The sequence below is a fragment of the Moschus berezovskii genome, chromosome 26 (assembly GCF_049115385.1).
Source record: "Moschus berezovskii isolate FMDL1 chromosome 26, NW_MosBer_1.0, whole genome shotgun sequence".
NCBI classification, from domain to species: Eukaryota; Metazoa; Chordata; class Mammalia; order Artiodactyla; family Moschidae; genus Moschus; species Moschus berezovskii.
The window spans coordinates 18982383-18994367 of NC_142485.1; the positions used below are offsets into that span (position 1 = coordinate 18982383).

Genomic DNA, 11985 nt, shown 5'->3' on the forward strand with positions numbered 1-11985 from the left:
AATAAATAAAAAAAAAAAAAAAAAATTTAGTCTGTTCAACTTGAAAAAAATAAATAAATAAAATTGGAAAAAAAAAAAAAAGAAAAGCTTCTCTTTAAATATTCCTCTCCACATGTTTTCTTCCTTAAAACCTTTTGAATTTTAACAAGCACTTATTGAGCACATCATACACATCCAGGACTGTTCTGTGGGCAGGGAATTCAGCAATAAACAAAACAAAGTTCCTCCCCTGTAGAGCTCACAGGGAGACGGGCAATAAACTAATCCAGAAATAGACATACAAGTAGTGGTGACCAGTACTATAAAAAAGAATAGAGCATAAGGAAATAGTATCAGGAGCCCAGGGAGGAAATGGTTGGGAGGGGTAGCCTTCCTATTCTTTGAGAACCTGCCTCCCTTTCTCACAGCTCATGTTCTTGCTCTCCTTTCCTAACCCAGCGAAGGGAAAATGAGATTTTTCATTTACTTAGTGAAAAGAATATGACTTTTCCAGATGACTGGAAAGGCAAATACTGCAGTATATAAACAAAACCAGAACTTCTGAAAGCAATGCTTTCATACATGTCCTTGTTAAGTGATACAACACCAAATACGTTTTGGTTTCTATAGTGAGTTCCTTTTATCAGAAAGCCAACTGTTTATATTGCTTATCTCCATGCTTTTGTTTGCCTTTTGCTCACCCTTCCTAAACCATATAAAAAGATCAAAGAGAACCTGGTTGAGACCTCTTTCAGGAAAGCATCAGTTAAGGACTCTAGGAAGGACAGCATCTTTTGTTCCAGTTCTTGATGGATTGGCTCCTTGATCCTGTATCACTTTATCAAGGAGCTGCTTTTCCTTTTGCGCTTCTGTTTAATTATCTCTGCATCATGGAGTCATTTTCCACTCAGGCCAGGTAGGTTTGACGGCTAGTTTTGGTCTTATGTCTAGGTTGGAGTGCACATGTGAATATTAAATATTAATTACACTGGTCATTTTTAAGTTATCATTGCTGCCACTGATTATTTAGTGCTTGATTATGCATACGTCTAATAGAGTGAATCAGAATTGGAAATTGACATCATGTCTGCACTGACTCAGCTAAGTTTGATAAGTTCACATTAAAAGGGAAAAGGGTGAAAATAAACCAGGGAGAGATGAATGTTGGGGTGATATAGATTTCCCCAAATGGATGCATCTGTAAGTCAACCATGCACTCCAGATGTTCTTGAACAGTTTCATGGAATTGTATCATTTTCAATAAAATTAAATTTTATTAAATATGATTTTTTTAAGTGCCTTTGTATGATTTCCCAGAGAAATGAAATAAGTCAAAACCATTTTTCTTAGATTAGTTTTATCTCAACTTGGGATTTAGTGATTATTGTCACTAGAGATTTGATGGGCTTCTCTGATAGCTCAGTTGGTAAAGAATCTACTTGCAATGCAAGAGACCCTGGTTCGATTTGTGGGTCGGGAAGATCCACTGGAGAAGGGATAGAAAGAACTCCACTGTTCTTTGGCTTCACTCATGGCTCAGCTGGTAAAGAATCTGACTGCAACAAGGGAGACCTGGGTTCAATCCCTGGGCTGGGAAGATCCCCTGGAGAAGGCAAAGGCTACTGACTCCAGTATTCTGGCCTGGAGAATTCTATGGACTGTATAGTCCATGGGGTTGCAAAGAGTCGGACATGACTGAGTCACTTTCATTTCACATCAGAGATTTGATAAAGATTAAAATGATTTTTTATACCCAATCAACTCAATACATTAGAGACAGTCCCTATTTTGTAAAAAAGTTTTATGGAAAAAAAAAGTTTTATGGTATATCCTTTTGCAAAATTAAAATCCATTGCCAAAGTTCTACCTCCTAATAATTCACTTATTTCTGAAATTTGGATTTTTACATATTGGGGGTTCTTATGTAAAATCTGGCTATATCTAACAATCAGGATGGCTGAGTTTGATTAAACTATGGTAGACTATTACATGTACACAACTAGTTGGTGGCTCTTTACCTTTGTTTCAGAGATGAAGGAAGCAGTTGTAAAAAAAAAAAGTTTCCTATTGAGGAAGAATCACAAACAATAAAGCAAAATGAATGCAAGAATAAGGGTTAATCCCCACAGGTTAAAATTTCTGGCTTTGGAGTCAGCTTGATGTGTCCTGGGCCCTCTCTTCCTGAGTGTTCTTGTATATGTGAGTAAACTTGGCCTTTATCTGTAAAATGGAAATAACAACAATAATAATATAATCCTCAAGGGATTATTTTAAGGATTAAATAAAGAAATTTGATTATTGACCCAATGCGCAGAATAAAATAAGCACTTAAAAAAATCATGCATCTTGCATTGTACATGTGTAGACAATTTTTTTCATTTCTTAAATTATTTTTAAATTGGAGTATAACTGTTTTATAGTGCTGTCTTTGTTTCTGCTGTACCCCAGCATGAATCAACTATAAGTGTACATATATGCCCTCCCTTTTGGACCTCTCTCCCTTTCCCAAACCCTCACCATCCCATCCCCTCTGGGTCATCACAGAGCACCGAGCTGAACGCCCTGGGCTGTTCAGCAGATTCCCGCTAGCTGCCTCTTTTACACATGGTGATGTGAATATGTCAGTGCTACGCTCAGTTCGTCCCACCCTCCCCACCTCGCTCTGTCTGCAAGTCCATTTTCTATCCCTAGTCTCTATTCCTGCCCTGCAAATGGGTTCATCAGTACCGTTTTTCTAGATTCCATGTGCGTGTGTTAATAAACAATATCTGTTTTTCTTTTCCTGACTTAACAGTGCTTACAAATCCCCAGGGCAGTTGCTTCAGGTTTCACTTGTGCTGTGTAAGGAATAAGTGTTTTCCCTTATTTTTCAATGGCAAGGTGGCGAAGGCTTAAACCACAGTGTTCAAAGCCCTACACATAGGCTCAACAGTGGTTCAGGAAGGGCCAGGGCCGGTGGAATGGAGCCTCTCACACTGAGGAACCTACATCTCCCTCACGAAAGGAAACCATCTTTGCCAAGGCATGTCTGTCACAAGCACGTGAGCCTAGGAGCCTCGATCCTCACCCTGGGACAGAGTCATTCATTTTCCTGCCCCTGACTCCTCCGTCCCTGTTTCAGATGGTTTCTTCTGAACTTTTTGTTCAGATTTATTAACCTGGCACCAATTAAAAGGAAAAACCAAACAAACCTCCATATACTGTGGAAAAAAGAGCTGACTCTTCATTATGTGGAACCCCAGGGCCTCTGCTGGTCCTCGAGTTATCCACTGGCTTCCGAGGGAGGCAAACTCCCAAACCATCGATGCTGATGTGGGTATTTACAACATTATAAAAAGTGCTAAGTCATGACGTCTTAAAGTGCAGGAGGGTGGATTAAGGGTAGACATAATGACAGAATCACATGATATCACTCACCCGTGGAATATAAAAGAATGACACAAAGGAAGGTATTTACAAAACAGAAACACTCACAGGAGCAGAAAACAAACTTGTGATTACCAAAGGGGATAGCTGTGGGTGGAGGGGGAGAGATGAATTAGAAGTTTGGAAGTGACGTGTATACACTACTTTATATAAAATAGATACACAGCAAGGATCTACTGTATAGCACAGGGAGCTGTATTCAGTATCCTGTAACAGCCTATAGTGCAAAAAATCTGAAAAAGGATATATGTGTGTGTTTAACTGAATCACTTTGGTGTATACCTGAAACATTGAAGTCAACTATACTTCAATAAATTAAAAAACAAAATGAAACAAAATATTATACTGATGGTAGCGGCTTTCGGAGAAGGCAATGGCAAGCCACTCCAGTACTATTGCCTAGAAAATCCCATGGATGGAGGAGTCTGGTAGGCTGCAGTCCGTGGGGTCGCTAAGGGTCGGACACGACTGAGCGACTTCATTTTCACTTTTCACTTTCACACATTGGAGAAGGAAATGGCAACCCACTCCAGTGTTCTTGCCTGGAGAATCCCAGGGACGGGGGAGCCTGGTGGGCTTCCGTCTATGGGGTCACACAGAGTCGGACACGACTGAAGTGACTTAGCAGCAGTAGCAGCAGCAGCAGCAGCTTTACTCGAATAGGGATGTACTGTAAGACTTTATTTGTATGAATTTGGAGAGTAGGCTAAACTATGTATACAGATGACACAAATTATTAAATGATACACAAAGACTTTGTCATTGAATTTTCAAACACTTATTATAGAGAAGCATTGGACTTCCCTGGCAGTCCAGTGGTTAATGCTCCCAATACAGGGTGCATGGGTTCAATCCCTGGTTGGGGAACTAAGATCTCACATGTTATGTGGCAATAATAATAATAATAAATTTTAAACAGAAGAGTGAAAAAGTTGGCTTAAAGCTCAACATTCAGAAAACTATGATCATGGCATCTGGTCCCATCACTTCATGGGAAATAGATGGGGAAACAGTGGAAACAGTGTCAGACTTTATTTTGGGGGGTTCCAAAATCACTGCGGATGGTGATTGCAGCCGTGAAATTAAAAGGCTTACTCCTTGGAAGGAAAGTTATGACCAACCTAGATAGCATATTAAAAAGCAGGGACATTACTTTGCTAACAAAGGTCCGTCTAGTCAAGGCTATGGATTTTCCCGTGGTCATGTATGGATGTGAGAGTTGGACTGTGAAGAAAGCTGATCGCGGAAGAATTGATGCTTTTGAACTGTGGTGTTGGAGAAGACTCTTGAGAGTCCCTTGGACAGCAAGGAGATCCAGCCAGTCCATCCTAAAGGAGACCAGTCCTGGGTGTTCATTGTAAGGACTGATGCTAAAGCTGAAACTCCAATACTTTGGCCACCTCATGCAAAGAGCTGACTCACTGGAAAAGACTGATGCTGGGAGGGATTGGGGGAAGGAGGAGAAGGGGACGACAGAGGATGAGATGGCTGGATGGCATCAACAACTCGATGGACATGAGTTTGATAGAACTCCGGGAGCTGGTGATGGACAGGGAGGCCTGGTGTGCTGCATGGGGTTGCAAAGAGTCAGACACGACTGAGCGACTGAACTGAACTGAATAAATTTTAAAAGGGAGACACTGAGCCTACCCCTCCCCTCAACCTTCCCTCTGAAGGCCAGGGTGGTGTGACTATGTCAAAGGGAAGAGAGCCATCTGGCTGAGATGACATCTGGAACCCTCCTAGATCCTCAAGCCTAGATTCCCAGAGCTTTTGGGTCACGCAGCAGGCACAGGGCTGTGTGTGGCCCTACCGGGAAACATTACAGACTTGTCCCCACAGGACTGTTGGGGACAAGTGTCCTCACTGCTATGGTGGACATCCAAGAGGGGTGCCCAGGCAGGAATCACGACTTGCCTCCCGAGGAAGTAGTTCACAAATCCACTCTGTCTCTGCCTCCCGCATTTCTCTCCTACAGCACTGTGACTTCTTTAGGGGTGAAGTGGAGTCTACCTCCATCGGGCGTCCCAGGTGGTTGCCATGGGGAATGACTCCTCGGTGCACTGCTAGAAGGTGGTCTCAAGGCCAGGCTGTCCTCTGTGTTCCAGGTACCTGTTCCTCCTGGTGGGAGGCGGTGCCCTGGCCGTGGCTGCTATGCGTGCCTTCGCTGCGCTGGTCTTCATCCCCGCCCTGTGCACGGTGGCCCTCATCCACTCGCTCGGCCCCCAGGAGGTCCACAGGCCGACTTTCCTCTTTCAGATGACCTGGCAGACGCTGTGCCACCTCGGTCTGCACTATACGGAGTATTATCTGCAAGAAGCTCCTTCTACAAGGTAAAGCAGCCCGTTCCTGTGCTGGTACCGAGCCCACCAGGGTTTGCTTCCACCCGAATGGTGGAGAGGACCTGGGCATTGAGTTTGAATCCAAATTCTTCCACATCTCAGCAGTGTGATCTTGAGTCAATCAGTCAACCTCTCTCAGCCTTCATGTCTTTTTCTGAAATAAAGGATGTGTGTGTGTGTGTGTGTGTGTGTGTGTGTTGGGGTATAACAACACCTATCTTGCAAGCTTCTTAGGTTAGAGGTAATAAATATACAGTAAGTCCGCTACCCATGAACGAATTCTACTCCAAGAGCGTGTTCGTAAGTCCAATTTGTTCACAAGTCCAACAAAGTTAGACTAGGTACCCAACTAGTACAATTGGCTATATACACTGAAATAGGTTTATAATACTTTCCACACAATACATAAAAAGTATACAAAAAAATAAAGAAGACATTTTTAATATTATGGTGCAGTACCTTGAAAAGTGCAGTCCAACAGCTGGCACATGGGGGCTGACAGTGAGCAAACAGGCAAGTGGAATTCCTGCCAGGAGGAGGGAGAGGAGGAGGGAGATGGTAGAGCTGAAGGATCGTCGGCACCAGGAGATGGAGGGCAAGCTGCAATTTCACTCACACCTGATATTAATGGAATGTCTGTCCGCATCTTTGAAAGTTTGCAGCTTAAAGGTTCATATGTAGGAGATTTACTGTATAAACCTATTCTAGTAAGGGGCTTCCCTCGTAGCTCAGTCGGTAAAAGAACATGCCTGCAATGCAGGAGACCCAGGTTTGATTCCTGGGTCGGGAAGATCCCCTGGAGAAGGAAATGGCAACCCACTCCAGTATTCTTGCCTAGAGAATCCCATGGACTGTAGCCTGGGGTCGAAAGAGTCGGACACGACTTAGGGACTAAACCACCACCATTCTAGTACAGTACTATATAGCTGATTCTGTTAGTTGAGTACCTAGGCTAACTCTGTTGGACTTAATGAACAACTTGGACTCATAAATGCTCTCTCTGAACAGAACTTGTTCGTATGTAGAAGACTTACTGTAAGTGTAAATGTATGGGATATCCTAGTAACTACCATGTGCTTCCGACATAGCACGGTGCCTGGCACCAGCTGTAATTATCATTGTGCCCGAGAAAGAGGGTGAACCAGGAGTCCCAGTGCCCCGGCCTGCAGGTGACTAAGCAGAGGACACACACCTCAGTGTAGGTGGTTTAGACACACAGCTGGCAGCCACCCTGCTGTTTTTCGGTAAGACAGGGAAGGTCCAAACTGACTGTCAGCCTCTGCTGCATTTCCACACACCTGCTCCACAAGAGTTTTACTTTCACTGAGACACAACTCTCCATCCCCTAGAAGAAGAGAACTCACCCAATCCAGGAAAGAAAATCAGGTGCCAAGTGAAGTCTAGGGATGTGTTTTCCTGATCCAATGAGATCAGCAGGATTAGAGGGAAGCAGGTGCCTCTGGCATCCTGAGGGCTGTTGCTCCCGGGTCCATGGTCTCGTGGTGAACTGGAGTGGTGACCTACTGAGGGGAGGTTCACCTCTCTGATTCTAGCTGCCGTTGGTTCCTGCACTTTGCCATCCCTTTGCACCCAGGATCCTTTTCTTTATTTTCACCATAGGCTCCAGGGTATGCTTCTCTGAGGAGAAGGCATGATGGCGGGTGGGTAGGGAGTGGGGAGTCCTGATTGGGATGTGGTGACTTAGGACTGCTAGGGGGGGCTGGAGGAGCAAGTCGAACAGGATCTGGCTGGATGGGAAGGAAGCCGAGCCAGAGCTGAAGTGGGAAGATGCATTTGTTTGCTCTGGCCCTCATACAGAGGGCTGCGGACAGGTGGCTTCAACAACAGACATTTATTTCCTCTGGAGGCTGAAGTCCAAGGTCAAGGTGTTGGCAGGTTCGGCTTCTCCTGAGGCCTCTCTCCTTGGCTTGTAGATGCTTCTCCCTATGCTTTCCCACAATCTTCCCTCTCGGCGTGTCTGTGTCCTGATCTCTTCTTCCAAGGAGACCAGTCACCTTGGACTAGGGCCCACCCTCACGACCTCATCTTACCTTAATTACCTCCTTGAAGATCCTAGCTCCAAATACACAAATCCTAGGGACCTCCCTGGTGGTCCAGTGGTTAAGACTCTGTGCTCCCAATGCAGGGGACACAGGTTCCATCCCTGGTTGGGGAACTAAGATCCCATCTGCTATGCAGTGCAGCCAAAACAAAACCAAACCAAAACAAATAAACAAATTGAAAAAAAAATAAAAACAACCCCACATTCTGAGGTGCTGGAGGTTAAGACTCCAACATATGAATTGAGGGTGGGGTGGACACGTTCAGCCCTTAATAGAAGGTGAGTGAACAGGGGTTAGTGGCATTCAGTGGCCGGTTTGCTTACTGTTTGATAAATCAAGTAAGGAGGTCAGTTGTCCTTCAGTGTTCAGACACAGAAACAGAACCATTTTCTCCCCACAGGACAGCAATCCTGATTGTTGAGTGTGTCACTGTAATTGCCATTAATTTTCTCCGTGATAGTCTTGCCAGCAGGATCTTCTCTACTTTGAGGGTGAAGCAGGAAGAGCTCCGGTGGCTGGTGAGGAACACGCCTCGAATTGCTAAAGCCTTAGCACACACCCTGAACCTCTAGCATGACTCACTGTTCCTCAGCTCAGATCCCAAAGCCTGCAGAATCTTTCATGTTTAAAAATTTTTTTAATTGGAGGATAATTGCTTTACAATGTTGTGTTGGTTGCTGCCATACAACAACTCAAACCAGTCAAAACTATATACATGAAAGTGAAAATAATGTATTAGTTGCTCAGCCATGTCTGACTCATTGCAACCTCGTGGACTATAGTCCACCAGGCTCCTCTCTCCACGGGATCCTACCTCTTGAGACTGCCTCCCGCCCACACCCTCCTAACCCACTCCTCTAGGTCGTCACAGAGCACCGGGCTGAGCTCCCTGTGTTATACAGAGCTTCCCACTAGCGATTCGTTTCACACGTGGAAGTGTATGTAGGTCAGTGCTATTCTCTCAGTTGATCCCACCCTCTCCTCCCCCGACTGTGTCCACAAGACCACCCTCTACGTCCATGTCTCTATTTCTGCTCTGCAAATAGGTTCATCGGTACCATTTTTCTATATTCCATATGCATGCGTTAATATATAATATTTATTTCTCTCTTTCTGACTCACTTCACTCTGTATAACAAAGCCTGCAGAATCTTACAGTCCAGATCTTCAGCTTCCTAGAGTCTCTTCATTCCTAAGGTTCTGTTTCTTCTGTGGCAAATTTCTCCCGTGTCCCTGATCCTAATCTTCATAAGCCACTCTTAGAGATAACATATTCAATATTTCCCCCATTATATTCCTTGTTTTTCTTTTATTTGCCTCTCTGACTAAGGATTCACCTCTCCATTTACCTTTCCATCCTGCTCAGAGGATCCTGTGTCTCTGAATTAAGCTAAGAGTCTTTGGGGGCAGCACTGCAGGCTATTAGATTGGTCTTACGTGCTTTTTAAAATTTTTTTAAAAATTAAAAAAAAAAACAAAAACAAAACAGTGCATTGGCTTATTGAGTGACAGTTCATCAGCTGTGTTCTGAGAGATAGGCTAACACGGGTGACAACTAATAGTGTTCACAAATATTGTCACCCGCCTCCATAGTTAGAGCAAGGACAGGGCAAATACAGTATGGAGCAGAGCTGCTAAAATGGAAATGTGTGGAGTAGAAGTGCACTGTATTATACAGCAGGAAGGTGACGTCTAAGGGGGACCTTGAGGAAAGGAGATAGACTTAAATGAGTTCCTTCCCCCCACTATGTGCAAACAGTCATGTCATCTCCATCAAGCCTCCCAGACTACCAGGCCAAGGTACACCGAGGTTTCAGACTACTGCTCTAACATTCTGGGAAACTAAAATATCAGGTCATGGCAAATGCTTAACTGCCCTTGAAGACACAGAATTCAGAGTTTCCACAGCATCTCAAAGGGTCTCACCTACTGGTATCAGAGAAATGATTATTTGAATTGATTCTTTAAATATCCTACCTTCAGTTCAGTTCAGATACATCTTATATGTGATTCAAACAAAAGCTTTGGATGTGTTTTTATTATAGATTTTTGATCTCTTGTATTAGATAAAGAAATTTATTTTCTATACCTAGTTTGTTAGAGATTTTTTACCACAAATGAGTATTGAAATTTATCAAATGCTTTCTCTGTATCTTTTGAGATGTTTCTCCTATAATCTATAGGTGTTTCTCCTATAATTTATGTGGTAAATTATCTTGGCTATTTTTGGTTCTATTTATTTGTGATGAGCCAAACTTACATTTCTGGGATAAGTATATACTATGCTTTTTTTAAAAATTCATTGTTAAATCTGTCAAAATTTTGTTGTGATTTTTTTAATCTATGTTTATGAGTGAGACTGACCTATGATTTTTTTCTATACAGTCTTTGATTTTGATTCTAAGTTACATTCATCCTTTGGAAGAATACTCCTTTCTTTTCATTTATCTGGAAAACATTCTGGACATTTAGAATAATCTGTTTCTTGAACATTTAGTAAAACTTCTCTGTAATATGTGTAGGCCTGGTTTTTATTTTATGGGAAAACAGTCCCTAATCTAGATACAATTTAAATCATTTTGAATCCTACCTACAAAGTGTGAAAGAAACTGTCTCCCCTGTCTTGCAAACAGAGCATGTAGTCAATCTCTTGTATTTTGCCAAATAATGGATAAGAAGTGGTATTTTGGTTTAGTTCTTAATTTGTATTCCTTTTGTTATAAATTCATTGGGTGTTTTAATTTCAAAGATTATACTTTTTATTCCTAGAATAAAAAAAAAAAAAATTTTTGGTCACCCTTCCCCCCATGGCATGTGGGATCAACCCATGCCCCCAGCATTGGAAGGTGGAGTCTTAACCTCTGGATCCCCAGGAGAGTCTCAAATTGAGCTCAATTGTCTAGAGCCACCCATTTCCCTGGGGATCTTGTTTGAGTAATTGGGAGGGGCTAAAATAAACTACGGAATGTTTTACTTAAAATTATCTCTTTCAGGTTCTGCATCACTCTCTCTTCCCTCATGCTCTTGACCCAGAAGGTCACATCCCTGTCTCTGGACATTCGTGAAGGGAAGGTGGTAGCACCATCAGGACGAATCCCTAACAAAAACTCTTTGTCTGAGCATCTGCGTGCGGCTCTTCCCTATCTCAGCTATTTGCTCTTCTTCCCTGCCCTCCTAGGAGGCCCACTTTGTTCATTCCAGAGGTTTCAGGCTCAAGTTGAAGGGCCCAGCAGTTTGTGGTCCAGGCACTCTTTCTGGGTTCCGACCTGGAGGGCGCTGCTGATCCTGGGACTGGAGAGTCTGAAGGTAGTCATCAGGGGGGTGGTGGGCCCAGGGGCAGGACTCGGCAGCTGCAGGCAGCTGCAGTGCGTCTTCGTCCTGTGGTCCACGGCTGGGCTCTTCAAACTCACCTACTACTCCCGTTGGCTCCTGGATGACTCCCTCCTCCGCGCGGCTGGCTTTGGATCCGAGTTAGGTCGCAGCCCGGGTGGGGAGGGACTCCTCCCCGATGCGGACATTTGGACGCTGGAAACGACCCACAGGATAGCCCTGTTCGCCAGGAAGTGGAACCAAAGCACGGCTCGGTGGCTCCGACGCCTGGTTTTCCAGCAGTGCAGGACCTGGCCCTTGTTGCAGACGTTCATCTTCTCGGCCTGGTGGCACGGTCTCCACCCGGGACAGGTGTTCGGTTTCCTCTGCTGGGCTGTCATGGTGGAAGCCGACTACCTGATTCACGCCTTCGCCAGCGTGTTCATCAGCTCCCGGCCCATGCGGCTGCTCTATAGAGCCCTGGCCTGGGCCCACACCCAGCTCATCATCGCCTACATAATGCTGGCGGTGGAGGCCCGGAGCCTCTCCTCTCTCTGGCTGCTGTGGAATTCTTACAGCAGTGTCTTTCCCACGGTGTACTGTATTTTGCTTCTCCTGTTAGTAAAGAGAAAGCATACATGTAACTGACATCTTTCCCATCCCTCCTCTCATATGCCCATGAAACAGACGTTAGAAAGTACCAGATGTCACACTGATGGTGCATGTGTTTGCACTTTTTCATGATAAAGTTGGTTTTTTCTTTTTTTAAAATAATAGATGTATATACCTGATGTCTTGACATGGAAATCTGTGCATCTACTTTAATGATCTATTATTGATGCTGATACTGAGGATCCAGAAAGGGA

At 44.0% G+C, this 11985-nt stretch overlaps 1 protein-coding gene across 1 annotated transcript; it reads left to right on the forward strand.

The window, feature by feature from the left end:
• The first annotated feature begins 788 nt into the window (after nucleotides 1-788).
• On the forward strand, nucleotides 789-11767 carry MBOAT4 (membrane bound ghrelin O-acyltransferase MBOAT4). Its single transcript, XM_055416266.2, has 3 exons — nucleotides 789-895; nucleotides 5514-5738; nucleotides 10804-11767. The coding sequence occupies exons 1-3, from the start codon at nucleotides 789-791 to the stop codon at nucleotides 11765-11767; spliced, it is 1296 nt and encodes a 431-aa protein (XP_055272241.2).
• The last annotated feature ends 218 nt before the right edge of the window (nucleotides 11768-11985 follow it).